An 18,209-nucleotide genomic window follows, 5' to 3' on the forward strand; every position below is an offset into this window, starting at 1 on the left:
GGCGTGCCTTTCCGTCTCAAACCAAGCGCCAGATGATGCTCTGCAGCGCCAGACGCAGAGAGAACAGACACTCTTTTGACATAAGGAATGATGCAGCACTTCCGCAATAACGCTCGCTGTGCTTCCTTTCGACAAATTCTCTAACTCTATCCCATATAATCACTTCTCAGCAACATCCAAGACACCGCCATGAAGCATGCGCACATGACATTCAGGACGGCTATGATCAAAGGTAAAACATAGTCAGCATCAAACACAACCGTTTCTCAGTGTGGCGCAAAGTGGCACAAGTGTAGGACATGATGTCACTCGCACCGAACCAAACGTCCAAGCAAGTGAAATAAGGCCTGGACGCTCACTTTGTTCGAACAGACAATCTGCCACCAAGTCCCAAACGGGATGGCTCTTCTTCAACTGTTGATCTCTCCATGGCCATGGTTGCTATCCTGCCCGTGTCGGTGATTGGCAGCACAACGAGCTCCACCATTGCTACTTCCACCGTTGACCAGCTGAGTCAAGCGTGCAACTGTAGCAAGGATGACCTCTTGAACCGGTCAGTCGGGCAACAACGCAGCTGACGGGGCACGACACGAGTGCATGTGTGACACGGTTCAAGTCAACTAGCGCCGTAAAATTCTCTGCAAGTCGTCTAATTGTGACCACCGTCTTTGCTTGCTGACCCTGTTCACCCTCAACTCTCTGCTTCCACACGCTTTTCTCAAGCAAACCTGTTGACAGGTTTTGCTCATTAGATCAGACTGGATGGGGAGCGGGATACGTTTTGCATGAGGAATAAAAATGGATTGTAAGAGCCGATCGCTCATTCAGCTTGGCTTACAATGGTCTCAGGTTCGTGTCCAGTATTGCGGCTCATCATCAACTACGACGGTGACATGGCCATCACTGTTGGTCGTCACAGAGTCTAGTTTCTCACCCAGCATGGAGACACGCGAGTACGTCGTGTTGGCCGATGTAGTAAAAGAGATGGAACCGGAGAAGTTGCCAATGCCAGGAAAGTTGCACCAGGGATGAGCCGTTTGATCTGGCAGATAACAACAGCCTCGAGCCACGCACTGCTGCTCCGAAATGCCCCCCCCCCCCCCCCCCCCCACACACACACACACACGCATACACTTGATCACGAAATTCAGGTCGCTCTTTACGTACCACAATCAACCCAATCACGTGGAGTGGCACTGCAGGCAAACGTTCCGTCAATTTTCCATACCGCGAGCTTGTCGCCCCCGGCAAAAGCCAGCGCAAAGGCGTTCGAGTCCGGCTCGCCTCCGCTCGTGTTAAAGGCGTCGATACGTGTCGAAAACGTGGAGGAGTTGATCTGTTCTTGCAGGACGACGGCAGCCGTGTACGCGGGTTTGGGAACAAACGGCAAGCTAGCATTGTTGTAGTTGGAGTAGGTGATGCCAAAGTTTTGCTCACCCTCGGTGGTGTCGCCGCCGCCGTTGCGCCAATCGTAGTAAATGGAAACGGGAATACTCTCCAACGCATTGATCAGCCTACAATGGCGACAGAGAGGTAAATCTTACGGCCTCGGCTGGCATGAACCAAGCATATATGCGCACGTATGTTGAGTGATAGCTCGTACCACTGTCGAACGAGGAATTTGGCTTGACCACGGAGGGTGTTTTGACCTGTATACGCCCCATGATTGCAAATCATAGGCTCTTGCGTCCTGTTTACAAAAGATTCCGGCCAAATTAGTTGAAGAGCAAGTGCGGGATAGGAGGCGACGTTTGCAAGTGACCTGTACAGTGACCACAGACGTTGCATTGGCGCAAGTGGAGTAACCCCATTCGCCAGAAATCAAAGGCACGTCGCGCGAGGTATAGTTTTTCATGAGTGCGCGCAAGGCGGCATAGTCCTGGATGGCGGGAGGAGGACGCGGTGCGCCGTGAGGGCAAAGCAGACTTTTGCTCTGAAGAGTGCACAGTGGTCGATGGCAGCTACTAAACTTACGGCCATGACTGTTTCGGGAGTCTCGGCACGGTAGGGGTGCAGAGAGACGCCATCCACGGTATCAAGCATGCCCTGCTCAAAGCACGCAACCAGGAAATCGGTGGGAATACCGGCAGAAGCCGGTGCCACCAAGGAGACATCGTCCAGGCCTGGGTCGGTGCCGACGCAGATTAGGTCGCAGGACTGAAAAAGGCGAGCAAGTGTAAAAGAAAGGGGCGCTGCAGACTTGCCTGCCGCGGTCTTGGCACTCATGACAGCATGATAAAGGCGCATGTAAGTGGTTGCATTGGCGTACGGAAACCAAGCCCCGACACCGCTGGCATATCTGAAAGAGTGGCGACAAGTATGGAGGTGAGCAATGGGATTCAAAACCCCTTTTAGACGAAGGTGCGCAGTGGTGCCGCGGTAGATGTCGCCCAGGACAGGTTCGAGTAGGACGCAATGGAAAGAGGTCAAAGCTTACTGGCTCTGCGTGGGGATATTGGGCTCGTTGTAAAGTTCCCAGATGACATTGTGTCCTTGGAAGTGGGTCATGGCGGCCGCGGACCACTTTGCAAAGGCTTGGATAGCCTCGTCAGTGGCGGGTGCCGTATTGGAGTCGTTTGTGTAAAGGGCGTTGCCATAGTCCAGGATCCAATAGTTTCGCACGCCTTGCGAGGACATGTTGCCCAAAAGCTCGTCAAAGGCAGAAAAATCATACACGCCCTTGGTTCGCTCTGTGGACCCCCAGCCAAAGTCCATGCGCACAATCTTGATCGCACGAGCAATTTGCTCCACCTCGCCAGGCAAGCCGCCACCCGAAAAGTGGATGTTGGCTCCCCACACCAGCGGGCCCAGATCAGCAGCACGAGCCAAAGGCAGGTGCCCATGAGCTAGCAGCAAAGCAGCTGCCAGCAGCATCCAGCCAGGCGCATGGGACGACATGATGTGATCCGACGGCTTCGGAATCTAGCAAGGGGCGACAACATTGTGTCGGTGAGCGATCGCGGCAGACCCACCAAAGAAGAAGCAGCAGCAGCAGAAGCAGCCAACGGCAACGCCACCCAGTCACATGACGATCCAGCTGATACAACGGATACCAGATAGAGGGTACCCAGATCGCATTTTCACGACGCACTGCACGAGATGGCGCCCACTGGCGACCCCGATCCCGCACACACACACACACACACACACGCACACACACACATATATAGTCAGTAAACCGCGTACACCAACGCCAACGTGGTAAATGGCAACGTCAACTTATGCTTGATTACCTCTATTCCCTTAAGAACACCGTCGTCAACTTTCAAAAAAGAGTATATAACTGCAATTTGGCCAGAAAAACATGGGACACTCAATACCAAAACACAACAAAAAAAGTGTTGATGCTCTCTCTCTCTCTCTCTCTCTCTCTCTCTCTCTCTCTCTCTCTCTCTCTCTCTCTCTCTCTCTCCCTCTCTCTCTGTCTCTCTCTGTCTCTCTCTCTCTCTCTCTCTCTCTCTCTCTCTCTCTCTCTCTCTCTCTCTCTCTCTCTGTCTCTCTCTGTCTCTCTCTGTCTCTCTCTCTCTCTCTCTCTCTCTCTCTCTCTCTCTCACTTACTCTCTCTCTCTCTCTCTCTCTCTCTCTCTCTCTCTCTCTTGCTCTCACTTACTCTCTCTCTCTTGCTCTCCCGGAGGCACGGTGCCAGTGTCAGGAGAGAGGCTTGGGCGGTGTCATAGCGGTTGATGGGGACTGGATGAAAGCGGGGGGGAGGAAGAGGATTGATGATGGCCAGGTTAACGCTGCCGTTGTTTGACTTTGAGCGAGAGGTGGTGCCTGGCGAGTGCGTGCCGGTCAATGCCATTCGGGCTCGAACGCAGCAGGCCGTGGGAGCGAGCCAGCTTCATTATGGCCACCGGTTCTGTATGCGGCGTCGGATTCGGCCGGGAGAGCCACCTCTACAGATGGCCGCCGTCGTTCGCCTTAAAACATGCATGCGTGAAGTGCTCGTCGGCACGCCTGCGCTCCGATGCGTCGTCGACGTGGAGACGCGGTTCTGGATCCAGGAAACGACGCCACCAGCACATGCCGCACCCGACCAGGAAGAGACGTTGATACGGTCCGAATTTCCCGACTTAACGCTGGTGCATGGCTTCCCCGTCACCGATCCCAGCCCAGAATCGCCCATCGCAATCATGCGTGGACCCAACGAGTTCCTGCTCATCGGCGATGAGGTGCAGCGTGCTCGAACATTGCTGGAGCCCTTTTTTGAGCAGCACCGAGAAAACTCTGTTTGGCGCAATGAACTGGCCTTGGTGGGCGCCCCGCCCTACCACGATCCCGAAGCACTTTCCTTCTGGCTACTTCGTATTCATCTCCCAAAAATGCAGGAGGCCGTCCTCCATGAGCACCTCGTGGCGACCAGCACCCTCCGCCGCCTCCGCGAGCTGCTGGATCGCTTCGAGCACACGCCGCCAATTCACGGTCGCGGCATCCGCCAAGCCGACATAATCCGTAGCACCTATAGTGAAGCCGTACGTCAGCACGCTTGCTCCCCTGCTTGGCAGGTGACTGGCTTTGAAGGCGCACCCGGGTCACCCAACCATGCCTCACCTTGAGCTGCTTTGGTGATGAACACCCCCGTCCGGCCGCAACTGCTTCTAGGTCGAAAAGCTGGCTCGCGCTGGTGGCTTTCGTCGGCTTCGACCCAAAATTCAGTGGTCGTTGCAAGAACGCTGTCTTTTCGAGGCCGCCCACCACATCTCTGCCGCGCAGTCTCGCTTGCATGAGCTGCCACCCGCACTGCTCCAAGTGGGTATGCAACCCTGCCTCCTGCCACACCTCAAAGCACGCACGCTCACAGAACGACTTGTTTTCAGGATGTTCTCAACGAATACACGGCCTCGTTCATGCTGAGCCATACGCTCTTACGCACGCTGTGCCGCATACCAGTTCTCAAACGTCTCAAGGTGAGACGGTAGCTCATCGATGCTTTGCCCCCTTGCGTCTTTCTGCTGACTGCTCTCACCTAATTGCGGACAGTTGTTTGGCAGCCAGGTTGATGAAGCCTGGCTGACCACATTGTCTGATGCCAGGTTCTGCTCGACTCTGCGCGAGCTGCACTTTGTCAACTGCCATCGTCTGTCTGGCGAATACTTTGCAACAGCCGTCTCACAATTTAGTGGGCTAACGTCCCTCTGCCTCGACCGTAGTCGAGCATTAACAGACGAGGCTGTGGCACCCGCCATCGCAGCCCTTCCCGCTCTCAAGTCGATCATGGTAAGCACCATGGGTCCTTGCAAACTGAGGACGCCCAGAACGCCAGGCGCTCATACTAGTACTTGCAGCTCTCTGGCACTCGCGTGGCCCGCGCGACTTTTCTGCAGGTTGCTCGGTGCAAGCACTTGCAACACCTGGATGTGAGTGGGGCTCGCCATGTCAGTGGTATGTTTTCGTCCTGGTGTAGTTTGCAAATCTTGCGACCGCGCCAAGCATCCAATAATAGTCCTCACGGAGCACGTGGGTGGAAAATACCACGACCTGGCTTGTCGAATGACGGGGGCGGGGGTGGTAGATGACGTGCTAGCCCTGATGGTCGGTCCGACGGCAGCCTGTTATCCCAACCTATTATCTTGCAAAGTCAGCGGTACATCCATCAGCCAGCAAAGTGCTGCATTGCTGACCCATCATCGTCAAATGCGCGTGCTGGCACTGTCGTTTGTGACCCGCATTCGCGATTGGTCTTTTCTCCAAGACTTTTCCCCGTACGACCCAATCATCACCCCAGCTTGACGTCTTTGTTTATTGTGCTGGCCGAGTGTGTCCTGTCTGCGCGCTGGGCTCAATCCGATTTTTTACCGAAAACGGTACAACAGGACCATGCTCGATCTTGACGTGTCCCTTAACGCAAGACTTCAAACTGATCAACTCGCACCCGCGCTTGTGCGCCTGGAAAGGTTACAATACCTCTCCCTCATGCAGGTGAGGGCGTCGTGCAGCTCGAGAACTTGATGCTGCGTGGCTCGAACAACCCGACTCATTGCGCGCGTGTTGCATAGACGAGTGTCGATGCAGCGATCGCCCCAGCACTTTGCGCTTTGAAGGAACTGCGCGTATTGAATCTCGGGTACGCGCTTGTCCGCATAAATCTCACACAGAGGCAGGGCATCAGAGCATAGATACAGCTGCTCATCGATGTCATGGCTGGCAGAAAAACGGGAGTGGACGATTTGCTGGCCGAAGCGCTGTCGGAAAAGCCTCACCTCGACGCGCTGCTTCTCCCTTACAACGAAATTACTGACACCTTGGCACCCGCCATTGCTGCTTTGCCTCGCCTACGAGTTCTCAAGGTATGAACCAGCCGTCCAGCAGCCCGGGTCAATCGTTTCCAACCACTAACCAATGCCGTGCAATACCCCAGTTGACTGGCTGCCTCCACTTTTCAAATCGAGGCTTGATGGAGCTCTCAACTAGCCCTTCATTGTGCACGACCTTACACTCGCTCGACCTGGGCGGTCAACGTCAGTCATTGCATAGCAGTTTCTCGACCTAATGGCATCGCCTTGACGCCGCGCTTGGTGCTCGCGTGTGCTGCAGAGTTGAATAATGACGTTGTGGCAAGCATTGCCCAGTTTCAGAACCTGGAATCACTTCAGGTCTGCTGCTTCCCCCTCCCACCTCGGGTCTTCGATCTTGCAGGCGTCGCACACACGCACACACACGGGCACGCGCGATTGTGTTGCTGGTCTGAACAAATTGAAATGCTCACTCGACTACGCGTGCCACATAGTTGTGGGAGACCAGCCTCAACGCAACAGCTGCGCAGGCTGTCGTCAAAGCGACAGGCCTCGTCATTGACGACCAGATTCGGTATGTCGCTTCTTAATGCGCCCCACACGACTGGGTGGATTTTCGTGTTCGATAGACGTGCTTGAGAACGATGACGCACGGGCTCATGATGAACCATGGACAGATGCAACCCAGGGACGTATCTATTCAAGTCAATTGAACGGCTTGATAAAGGTAGCAGCACGCTGCTCACCAGCGAAGTCGCAACGGGAGACAGCCGGTGGCACAATGACTAATGGACGAAAATGGTTGAAAACAAGGAGAAAGGGCTGATGCTCGCGCAAGCGCTTGGCGCGAATTGAACGAGCGATTCATCTTGGCCCCTGCGTTCGCTGCCCGTGCAAGCGGGCGTTGGGTGGCAGTGCGCGACGCATGGAAGCCCGACGCTACCCACACCCGTTGCACAGAAGATACGCACTTTCCCAGGCCGGCGACATTGCAGAAAGGGCCACACGAACATACAGGACCGATGACAGGACACGGGACAAGAGAGACGGCAGGAGAGGGCAGACGCAACAAAAAAGGAGGGAAAGCAGAGCTCAAAGGAAGACAAGCGAGCCGTATATTCAACATTGCCCAAGCGTGGCTGAAGGAAGCAAAGGTCAGGGCAATTGAAAAGCTGGCACAACATGGCTGAGGGAGTGGTCAAGGCACGACACCACTAAACACGAAAGAAGCAAACGCAAAGCACACAAGAGACCAACTCGTGAAGTGCACCAAATCAACCGAAAACAAACCCAAGGCGCAACAACGGCGCTCTGCCAAAGAAGCGTAATGAAACACAAAACATCAAGTTGATACAATCGAGGGCACGCCAATGCCAATTCCCACACGCCTCCAAACTCAAGCAAGACCGACGGGCCAAGCCACAAGGACCGTGAGAAGCCAAGGGAAAGGGGCATATTTCCAGTAAAGACGACATGAGAGCTTAGATTTCGGTGGCGAGAGCATCGTTGAGCTTGTCCTGGATCGCGACCTGCGTCTGGGCCAGGTTTGAGAGGTAGCCAACCATGAGCAGATCCTGAATGGTGTCGTTGAACATGGCCTCAAATTGATCGGGGTCAATCTTGGGCACGGCCGCCACGGTATCGCGCAGGTACCGGCCGATGCGCTCATCAGCCTCCACAGAACCATTCAACACCTAAAAATGTTCAAACAAGCAGATATACCACATGAGCTGGCCACTTCTTCCTCTTCTTCCTCTTCTTCCTCTTCTTCCTCTTCTTCCTCTTCTTTTTCCAAACGCCAAGCCGCAGGTGCGCCCTCAGTAGAGTCGCCGGCACAGCCATGCCCAAAAGGTCGCACCTTGTCTACGTAGGTCAGGGCATCCTGAATCTTGTCCTGCAGGTTGGTCGTGGCCTCAGCCACATGGTTCAGGTCGGACACCAGCTTTACGGAGCTACCGCCCTCGAGGCCCTTGTTCAGCAGGCCAACTGTGGGGGGAGAGATATTCAGAAGCGGGTCAGTGTGTGTCACTCATGACTTGTCCGTCGTCCACCACCTGTGTAGCGGTGCACTTGAACAAGTTTCCGAATACGATCGAGGTATGCGCAAGACTTACGAGCCACGCGCTCGGGCTCGTGCACAAGCACGTCACAAGCAATGGGGACAAAAGTCTGATCAGGCATGTAGATATCCTGCTCCTCGTCCACAAGACGCGGAACACCCTCGCTGGCCCTGTCGGATATGGCGCAAAAGTCAGGGAAAATGCGGCACGGCAGGAGTCGGCTCCCATTTCAAGCGCAAGCGGTCGGTGGAAGGCGGTCGAGTTTGAGGTCGCGAACATTAAACCCTTACGTGGTGAAAGCATAGATGCCGAGCTTGCCGGTGTCAAGGCTGGTATCAATCCAGAGGTGAACATCGTTCATCGAATCCTCGCACAGCGTGCGGTGGATGAAGATGGAGCGCTCATGCTGCAGTTCGGGGCCGGTCGAGTACCTTTGCAACCGATTGCAAGCGTTGGTGAGTTGACGGGGTCATGGTCACCGGCGCAGCCGCGGACAAATGATAAGATGGGCGGATGATGGGCAACGGTGCAAGCTCGAGTGGCTAGTTGGGCATAGCGAGGGGCGCAGAAAGAAAAAGCACACACACCAGCCGACAATCTCCTCGTTGGGGTTGGCCTGGGCATGTAGAGCACGAAGGCTCTCAAAGTAGTCGAGACGGATGTCTACTGTGTCCTCCTTGTCCTCGTGACCAACGGGGAAGCAGTTGGTCACCTCGACCGAGTTGCCGGTGCGGGTACCCAAAAGGCAGCCAATCACACGATCGTTGATGGGCTTGCAGTTACGACGAGGCTCCTCCTGGTTGGTGCGGGGATCAATGACAGTGGTCTCCTCCCAACGCGCCTCGCGACTATAACCAAAGGCGACAGGGACAGAGTGGTGAGCCACCAGGTCGAACAACCAAGTTGACCAAAGTCGGTGACAACGAGGAGATGCATGCACAGGGGAACCCGAAGCAGCTGTAAGTGTGCCATCCCCGTCGATTGAAACACGTCAACACGACGCAGCCGAGTACTCACCGCAGATGATAGTCGAGGATGGAAAAGTAGACGACGGGCAGCACCCGCATGCGGGGAGCAATGCCTTCGAGGTGCAGGTCCGAGCTCATTGTGCTGGAGTGATGGTCAAAGGCCTGCGAATGGCCACGGACAAGGTCATGTCACAAGACAAGCAGAGCAGTATATGAGAGGTGGAGTTGCGTTGCAAGGTGAAAGTAAAACGATCCGACTCTTGCGACAGCCCTGGGCCCAGCCCACAGTGCAACGCGATTTCTTGTTCAACCAGGCCCCAGAGCCTCATTCCCTGACCCTGAAATGCACGCATCTTGCAGCGCCGTGCCAAAGACTGGCAGAAACCTCAGTTCCCCCAAAAAAAATCCCGACACCCCACGCCACGCGCGAGTCTCAACAGCGATGCCGCCATCACCACCACCCTCAACGGCAACGACGACACCGACGGCACCGACGGCACCGACGGCGACACGACGTCGGGCGCGCCGACCGACCAAGACACAAAGCAGTCACCGTCACGCACGTTGTTGAGAATTGTTGTCAACAGCCGTTGTTTACCTCTATTCACCTTCCCTAACCGCAACACCTCGTGCAAGCGTGTTGCATTCTTTCTTGGCTTCAAGCAGATCAAAAGTGTGCTTATTGTTACTCTTCCGCAAAGGCATTGTCAGCATTTTCAATGCCGACGGAGACGACCATGAGTGCGACGGCGGCGGCGGCGACGGCCTGGGTGGTGGAGGTGCAACCGCACATCTTGGCCACCCGGGTGTACCACAATGCACCAGGTGGGGCGGTGCGCGTGGGAGCTGACGGACGGCTTGTGTGAGTTCAATGGATTGCGCGCTTGGGTCCTTTTTTTCTTTTTTTTTCGCATCGATAGTTCTGTCTCATGCGGCTGCTTGCTTCATGGCTGGTTCTTTCCTGGCGGCTCAAGTCTCAAGGGGGCCCGACAATCAGAAGTGGAGCTTGCCTTGCCGACCCCGTACCGAGCCGTGATAGAGGGGGGGCATGCACGCGACTATGCAGCCTATCCATCGGCTCGGCTCCAGCTGGATAATTTAGCCGGTCCTCCGCCCAAGACCTTGGAGCCCAGCCCCATTCGTCACCACAGCCCGGTGCAGTGCCGGGCGTGTGGCCACACACTGCTGACACGCACACATCTACATCGTCTGCCCTCGCTGCGCTGGCTTGACTTTGCAGAGATGGTCAACTGCGACAGCCATGGCTGTGGCCATGGCCACGCGCATGAGAAAGGTACAACAGAAGCACAGGGCCATGGGCATGGCCATGCCCACGGTCATGAACACGGCGAATCTTCTACGCCTATCCCGGTAAGAAGACACACTTGCAAGGACACTTGGGGGCTGCCATGCCTGCCCCACTCTGACTGTTGTGTGCCACCTTGATGCCGATCTTTGAACTGCGCATCCTCTGCCTGGCTTAGCGCGAGCCCACTGCCCAACCTGGCCAGGCACTTTATAACCGCTACCAGGTCGTGGCACCTCGTGCTGATCTCGGCAGCACCGTACGCTCCGTAGACGCGGCTGCGCCGAGTGATAATAAAACCCCTACACCCACCAAAGCTCCCACACCAAACTATTTTTGCCAGCGTTGCGGCCTCCGCTTGGGTCAACAACACAGCGCTGGTATGTGAGGCATCGCAGGCACAGCCGCCCCCGGTTTTCCCCCATCGTGTCTGGCAAGGCTGAGAGCTTGATGGGATCTTGAAAGCCTCTGATTGTGCATGAATTCTGTTCTGATGGGAGATTAGGCATGGTGCTCCTCTACTCAAGTCGGCTCACTCTTCAAGGGCCGGACGTCGGGTATTGCCTGCCTTCCTACCTGTTGGAGCTGATGCAAGTGTCCGGCCTACAGCGCTTGCTCCTCCTCAGCCGTGAGCTGGTCGACAGCCAAGCCGTCAACCCGCCCTTTGTGGCTCTTTGGTGCAGCAGTCTCTTACCAGTACATGTGCGTTTTGCAGCAGTCGTACCTATACGAAGACCTCGATCCGCACCATGGCTGGCCCACCTCACCTGAGCGACTATTGCAGGTCTGGAGCCAGCAAGAAACATCTGAGCCCCACAGCATCGAGGAACGCCTGGCCCCGCCGGCCAATTTCACGCCAGCTCTCAAGTGTCTGTACACCACCAACATGCTCTATCCCGGTAGGTTTTGAGCCCACACGCATGCACGCCGGGTTGGACGTTGGGTGTGAATCCAATTGACCAACCCACGCCTTGCTCAACCTCGCCTTGCCTCGTTTTAGCTCGTGAGGAGGAGACAGCTCTTGCGCGACGCTGGTATGGCGACGACAGCGTTGAGGTGGTGGCTTTGCAGGAGCACGAGCTACTCGACTTTGTCCTGCAGCTAGCTCTTTGGACCCGCCGTCTTGCACCTGACTGCCGACGTGCCCACAACATGAACGTGGGCTATGCTCTCCTCTGCTGAGCGGTTGAACTGGCAGCACCTCATGACAGCAATCGATCATTCAGCTCGGCCTTGTTGCCTGCCCCGGTCCAACATTCTCATTGCACCAAAGCAGACAGAAGAGAAATCTCGTCAATGTTCGTCAGTACCCGGGTGTCTGCCTGTCAACACGGAAGTCGAGCAGCTTATCCCGCTTTTCGCAATTCTGCCTCCTTCATGTTATTTATGATAACAAATTTTCTTCTCCCACACCACACGAATACATCTATCGCACACACCGCACCAGTACGAATACTTGGTTGTGCTTGTGTCCGTCTGTGTCTGTCTGTGCCTGTCTGTGTCTGCGTGCCTGTGTCTGTGCCCGTGTGTCCGTGTGCATTTGGTCAAGCAACGGCTCAAGAGTCCATTCATGAACTGTTTTAGAAAAGAGGGGTCAGTTTAATTTGCAGTAGGTCCAAGATGCGCCATCGTCACAAGCAGCAACAGCCAGCCGCCCCGGGGGCACCTGGTGATGGGGAGGGTGGGTTCCTTGCTGCAGGGCGTCCTCGAGTCCGGTCGGGCCAGGATGGTGCAGTGTCAGAGAAGCAATCTGGTACGGCTCGAAAGGTGCTTCCCAAGACCCAGATCAGCAGGTACTCTCAGGAAGCAGTGGCTCAGCTCTGGCTAGCGGCTGTGGCGGCCATCTACCTGGCAGCTTTCTGCTCCCTCTATGTCCAGATTCCAGTGAGTAAGCTCGCACACGGCAAGGTTGATGCATATACCACTCCCTGTCTCCTATCTGGCGCCAGCATGCGCCTCTGCTGCACACGAGCCCCAGATCCACATGCCCAAAGCGAAGGCACGGACCATCATTCCAGGCGTTGCCACTGGCGTAGGGCTTGTACGGCTCAGAAGGCATCTTGCCCGTCCATGGCCATCTGCACAAGATCGTCGAGGAGCGAGGCCTGACAACGCTCGACAGTCGACTGCGAACCCTGCCCACGGTGAGACGCCACTCTCCTTGCCCCCTCGTGCAAGTCGGGGTCATAAGACGTGCACTCGCGGCTCATCCGAGCAGAGCATCGATACGATCAAAGCGGTGCAGTGCGCGTTTTTCTCATGTCTCGTGTCACCCACTACCATCATCCGCGTGACCTTGTTGTTCTCGGCTTGATGCCACAACAATCGTGCTTGGAAAGCTGGTCTGGCTGCATGAGCTGCTCGATATCTCGCCGGCATCCATGATGGAGCTCTTGGCGCTCTGTGGTGGCATCTTCTCTGTGGCTGCCCTGTTCCACTGGTATGCATGCATGCGAGCACTTAGACCCGTGTGTCGCATAAACCGTTGCCACAAACGGTATGCTTCACCAGATCATGACCTCAACTCGTGTAGGTTCTTTCGCACCAAACTGGTTTTTTTGGGCCTGCTTCTGGCCTATGGCTCGCTCTATCAAGTGGGACAAACTTTTCTACACTTTCAGGTACTTCATCTCCCGATGGCTATGCTTGGCCCAACCCGGCTCGGGCTTGGCTCGGCTCATGCTGCCGTTGTGAATCCAACCACTCTTGCTTTTCTTCAACAGTGGGACATTTTGCTCCTTGAAGTTGGCACACTGGCAATCGTGACAGCGCCCTCGGTGGCTCTGCCCTGGAAGCGCCATTCGACCGGCACGTTTGCGCCCGTCTCTGCTCCATGCCCATAAAGTTTGTCTTACACTCACCTGTGGTGTGAAGCACAGATCCCTCATCACGAAACTACATCCTCTCTGATGGAAGCAGTGGTACGCTGTCCCACCTGACCGCATCCCGCCGTGGCGCTAGCTCGCGCTATGGGCTCCAGGAGGACGACCTAGCCTGGACTGTTCTGTTCATATTTATCTGATTGGCGTGTCATGCGCACGTCTTGGCAGGCATGGGCCTGTTTTTGGCTCGGTGGTTGTTTTTTCGCCTGATGTATTTGTCCGGCATTGTGAAGCTCACCAGGTACTGTTTGCCAAGCCCACTGCTTCACGCAACCCAACTGATGGTCTGTGTACACACTTCCATCAAAATCGTGATCACCTGCACCCTGGCCCGTGTCTGATGCGTTCCGTATTAGCCAATGCCCTACGTGGTGGGGCTTGTCAGCTTTGGATTGGCATTATGAATCACAATGCATTCCCACCCCGCTGGCGTGGTATGCGCACCAGCTCCCGCAATGGTTCCAGGTGCGTACTTGAGCTCTCGCATGCATCGGTTTGCGTTCTTGCGGGAGCGAGAAACGGGCGCTCATCGGTGCGGTATTGTTTCTCGACCCGTAGGCACTCAGCACTGTTGGTGTCTACGTGGTCGAAATAGGCCTACCATTCCTCTTTTTTATTCCTAGCAAGCGCGTCCGCCTGTCTGCAGGCCTAGCGCAAGCCGCCCTCATGGTGTGTTGAATTTGCTTGGTCGCCTGTGCGGCATTTGAGTAATTACAATAGGTCATCCGCGATGCAGTTTCACCTTGACATGGGTCATGGTCGTGCCATAGCTGTTCATTTTTGTCACTGGCAACTACAATTTTTTCAACATCCTGACGGCGGTATTGAGTATACCCCTCTTTTATGACACAGGTCGGCGACCTTGCTTAGCAGCTGTGGTGGAGCAACATGAGTTGACGGCTCTCGAGCTAATGCACGCTGCGCGTATCGCTTTGGCGCTGCTGCCATTCAGATCTCGTCGGCTGGGTACCGGCTACATTTTTGCGCAAGCACCATAATCCGCGAGCTTGCCAGCTTCCGGATACACCGGCATGGCTTGACCGGCTGCTTCTGGCGGCCGCCGTGGCAGCGTCCATTGCAGCCATGCACATCTATTTTGGCGCGGCGGTATTCTGGGATGAGGCCACCGGCCTGCGCGTAACCACCCAAATACAGTTTACCAAGGCCCAATTTGCCACATTTGTGACCCAAAGCATGCACCTTGGCATTGCCGTGGGTGTGGCAGGGTTTGCGCTGAACCTCCTCTTCACAACTTGGTCAACACTGCGCAGGTATGAACCGAATGCTTGTTTCTCACCTTTGCTATCCGGCGGCTATGCTCACGTGCTGGCGTTGTCCTCTGCCTCTATAGTCGATCGATGTTTCGCATCTTGGTCCAAGCTGCGACGGTCGTTGCCGCCGGGTTATTGTTTGCTGCTTCGCTCGAAACATTGCGCTGGAATGACAGAAGTAGCCCCTTGGCGGGTTATCGCGGTTGGGAGTATGCGCAGGCTGCTGAATCCTGGACGCGGGAACTCAGCGTGGTCAATAGCTACGGCCTCTTTCGTCGCATGACTGGCGTCGGCGGCCGACCAGAGCTGACCGTCGAGGGTAGCGTCGATGGCCGGCATTGGGAAGAGCTACTGTTCCGGTACAAGCCCAATCGCCCTCAGGACACGTTGCCATTTCTTGGTACGTTAAACACCCGGCCCGGACAGCAAGTTTGCTGTTGAACATCGGGGCTTACTGACGACCCGATGTTCGGCGTGTCTACTTGGCACTGATGCCTGCTCACCCTGACTGGTGCACCACTCTACGCACGTACGCGCACCTGTGTTTTTAACGCGCTGTAGCACCCCATCAGCCACGCGTGGACTGGCAAATGTGGTTTGCAGCGCTCGGCTCGATCCGCCAAAATGTGTGGCTCCAATCTTTGGCAGTTCGTCTTCTTGAAGGACGCCCGGATGTGTATGGCCTGCTTGCCCAGTCTCAAGCATCAGAACTGTGGGCGGATCCCTCGCATCCGCCCCTCTACGTACGCATTCGAGCGTGGACCTACTCTTACACATCAACGGACCAGGTCAGTGGCCACGAACATGACTAGGTCTTCAGAAGGCGTCCCCTCGAGCACCCAGCCCTCGCTCCTTCTGAGACAACATTGGCCTGATGGTTTGTTTTTGAACATAGGGCAACGCATGGTGGAAACGAGAGCTACAAGAAGGCATGTACTTGGAGCCAGTGAACTTGCAAACGCATGACTCGGCGATCCGGGGTCTCATGAATTCGGTATGTACACCCATGCCACGAAAATTCCCATGATCGCTCAAGTGGATAAGAAGGGAGTGTTGGCCCGGCCAACACCATACACCTGCCAGCCTTGCTGGCTAGATTATACCCTCATGTCTGCTGGTTTTGCTTTCGTCGGACAGCTCGGAGCAGATTTACCGGTACATTGCAACAATCGGTAAGAGAACAGCAAAGGCCTGTGCCTTTTTGTGCTTGGAAATGATGGGGTGGATACCGAGCGCGCAGCTCGGCATTGGTATCTGATGTTGCCCCTGCGTGAACAGATATCTGTGCCGATTCCTGAAGTGGCTGCAAGGCTTTCTCGTTTCTATCGGGTTCCAAGGCCTGTGGATTCCTGCGTGGTATGTCGTTTGTGTCCTGGCCTTCCGCAGGCTAACGTGAATGTGATTTGTTGCCCGAGTCTTTTGAGTCTGAGCTGGTTCTGAGTTTGTCCAGCCATCCGTTCCTGCCTTAAGTGTGTGCATTGTAGCAATTGATTGCTTCTGAAACGTGGCAATTGCACCGACTACAACGCCCTCTCGACCAGACACATGTGGGCATTCACCAGCCCGGGCCCTCACCATCGCAAAACTTTGTTCTTCTTTCTCAAATGGCTGATTGTATAAACATGGCCGGTGTCCGCAACGCCCCGCCAAACCCCGAGCGCCCTTGGCTGACCAGTGGGGGGCAGAATGTGATGAAACACCGACTGAGTTTGATATGTTTCTGCGGGTGATGGCCAAAGAGAAGGAACACAGTCGCAAAGGAGGGTTTTGGATTTGTTTATATAATGACATTGTGGCTTTCTTGACCAAAAAAACGAGTCGCGTGAACGGGCAGCAGTGGCAACGGCATGCCGGATGGGAAAATGTAGCTTGTGCCAAGATCAACAACAAAGCCTCAGAGTCAAGCAGTGCCAGAGTGTTCAAGCGCGTGCCGACAAGGAGGGATAAGAGTATTTGGTTTGCAAGGATTCCCAGTTGCAACCACGCCGGATGATAACGTTGCAAAGACAGAAAATGAGAAAACGAAGTCGGCAAAACAAGAAGCCTGGAAGCGCGTGGCGCTAGCTGCGCGACGCAGCGTAGTCTGTGCGGACAGCCTTTAGGGCGAGGCGTCTCCAGGCTCATTGGCACACGATTTTCATGGCCACGAGTTCGCCAATGAAGATGAAAATGAGGGCCAGCACAAAAAGGATGTAGCTGAAGCCCACGCCGGTATGCTCGGGCAGACGGTATGGCTAAGCCAAAAGACAGAGAAGAGAAAGAAAAGGCCAAGCACAGTGCAAGGATGAGAATATGGGCATGGGGGTAGACGGGCGGAGCTCCAGCTCGCTCTGAGAGGGCGATCAGTCCCGAAGAACAAGCCGGCGGGACAGGAACACGCTGTCGGGAGGAGCCAGAGAGGAGCGCGCGGCAGCTCGACTGGCCGCTTACCTCGCCACCAATATCGTCGCGCGTAAATCCGACAGGAAAGATGAGGGAGGCGATTGAATAGAAAATGGCTTTTGAATTGACGATTGCAGGTCCGTGGCAAGGTGAGACGTGACTGTGCAACGCGTAAAACGCTGGAAGACCTGACGCAAAGAAAGAGCCAAACTCAAAGGGGCGACTCAAGTGTGGTGAGACTTACCGGCGGTGAACCCTGCCCAGCGGGCATAATCCATGTAGCGCTGACGAATGATGGCCATGGTGGCGCAACCGATGGCGCCGACGAGGACCAGGAGGCCCATGATGATAAAGGCGGCGGTGGCTTGCCATTGGCCAGAATGCTCAGCGGGCTTGCCGCAAGTGCGACGCTGTTCGCCGTTGTAGGTGAGAGCCGTGCACTCGACAAACAAGCCATATTCAAACATGCCTGGCGTGGGAATGCAAGCAGGGGTGAGTCTCAGCACGTTGAGTGCGACAAATGTACCGGACGACGGCCCTGCTGGGAGGACAAGCCGAATGGCAGGCAAAGTAGGTGGATCAAGAGCAACGGACCTTGAAAGTCGGTGATGATCCAGGCCGGAGTACCGAGTGCCGTCACGGTCAGCACAAAGGACACGAGAAAGCAGCTGACGGTGAAGAACACCGTCCTGCGAGTTTCCGGCATCCCGCCCGGTCGGTCGCTGGGCAAGGACGCTGACAAAGTCGCCCGCCCCAGCAGCGGACGAGAAAAGCTAGAAGAAGGACACAGTCCACACGCCTCCCGTCACTCGACAGCCTCTGCCGTGTCAAGCACGACCACAGCCAAGCACTCCACAACACCGACCGACGTCCGTCCGTCCGTTCGATCTCTCGCCCGTTATCGTTTCGCACAACAAAAAATGATCTGACAAAAAGAGACAAGAGGGAGAGAGAGAGAGAAAGAAACGAGAGAGAGAAGAGAGAAACAGCAGAAACGAGAGAGAGAAACAACAGAAACAAGAGAGAAACAGCAGACAGAGAGAGAAACAAGAGAGAGAGAAACAGCAGAGAGAGAGAGAATTTCACCTCCTCACAAGAAACGTCAGA

The 18,209-nt window shown here is 55.4% G+C and overlaps 6 protein-coding genes across 6 annotated transcripts; 3 read left to right on the forward strand and 3 right to left on the reverse strand.

Moving 5' to 3' along the window:
- Positions 1-845: 845 nt before the first annotated feature.
- Positions 846-2,898, reverse strand: MONBRDRAFT_24383 (uncharacterized protein; the record flags this gene model as incomplete). Its single annotated transcript, XM_001744723.1, has 6 exons — positions 846-1,157; positions 1,229-1,514; positions 1,604-1,690; positions 1,782-1,879; positions 1,975-2,299; positions 2,438-2,898. The coding sequence occupies 6 exons, from the start codon at positions 2,896-2,898 to the stop codon at positions 846-848; spliced, it is 1,569 nt and encodes a 522-aa protein (XP_001744775.1).
- A 446-nt stretch (positions 2,899-3,344) lies between these two features.
- On the forward strand, positions 3,345-7,716 carry MONBRDRAFT_31915 (uncharacterized protein; the record flags this gene model as incomplete). Its single annotated transcript, XM_001744523.1, has 12 exons — positions 3,345-3,647; positions 4,041-4,472; positions 4,603-4,749; positions 4,818-4,907; positions 4,981-5,217; positions 5,325-5,382; positions 5,513-5,702; positions 5,814-5,919; positions 5,997-6,064; positions 6,149-6,287; positions 6,728-6,807; positions 6,911-7,716. The coding sequence occupies 12 exons, from the start codon at positions 3,345-3,347 to the stop codon at positions 7,020-7,022; spliced, it is 1,962 nt and encodes a 653-aa protein (XP_001744575.1). The 3' UTR covers positions 7,023-7,716.
- On the reverse strand, positions 7,715-9,411 carry MONBRDRAFT_18528 (uncharacterized protein; the record flags this gene model as incomplete). Its single annotated transcript, XM_001744724.1, has 6 exons — positions 9,311-9,411; positions 8,881-9,141; positions 8,584-8,724; positions 8,348-8,463; positions 8,092-8,219; positions 7,715-7,927 (listed from the first exon to the last, which is right to left on the reverse strand). The coding sequence occupies exons 1-6, from the start codon at positions 9,397-9,399 to the stop codon at positions 7,715-7,717; spliced, it is 948 nt and encodes a 315-aa protein (XP_001744776.1). The 5' UTR covers positions 9,400-9,411.
- A 666-nt stretch (positions 9,412-10,077) lies between these two features.
- On the forward strand, positions 10,078-10,947 carry MONBRDRAFT_36585 (uncharacterized protein; the record flags this gene model as incomplete). The annotated part of the gene is made up of 2 exons (XM_001744524.1): positions 10,078-10,632; positions 10,746-10,947. Coding segments are annotated over 2 exons (756 nt in total), but the record flags the coding sequence as incomplete, so codon positions are not given.
- A 2,001-nt stretch (positions 10,948-12,948) lies between these two features.
- Positions 12,949-16,116, forward strand: MONBRDRAFT_31918 (uncharacterized protein; the record flags this gene model as incomplete). The annotated part of the gene is made up of 11 exons (XM_001744525.1): positions 12,949-13,007; positions 13,101-13,188; positions 13,447-13,488; positions 14,008-14,118; positions 14,220-14,301; positions 14,519-14,720; positions 14,897-15,120; positions 15,282-15,508; positions 15,616-15,714; positions 15,858-15,892; positions 15,999-16,116. The coding sequence occupies 11 exons, from the start codon at positions 12,949-12,951 to the stop codon at positions 16,114-16,116; spliced, it is 1,287 nt and encodes a 428-aa protein (XP_001744577.1).
- Positions 16,117-16,708: 592 nt separating this feature from the next.
- Positions 16,709-18,007, reverse strand: MONBRDRAFT_36587 (uncharacterized protein). Its single transcript, XM_001744725.1, has 4 exons — positions 17,697-18,007; positions 17,347-17,571; positions 17,151-17,218; positions 16,709-16,954 (listed from the first exon to the last, which is right to left on the reverse strand). The coding sequence occupies exons 1-4, from the start codon at positions 17,806-17,808 to the stop codon at positions 16,841-16,843; spliced, it is 519 nt and encodes a 172-aa protein (XP_001744777.1). The 5' UTR covers positions 17,809-18,007; the 3' UTR covers positions 16,709-16,840.
- Positions 18,008-18,209: the final 202 nt, after the last annotated feature.

Source organism: Monosiga brevicollis, genomic scaffold (assembly GCF_000002865.3).
Source record: "Monosiga brevicollis MX1 MONBRscaffold_6 genomic scaffold, whole genome shotgun sequence".
Taxonomy (NCBI): Eukaryota; class Choanoflagellata; order Craspedida; family Salpingoecidae; genus Monosiga; species Monosiga brevicollis.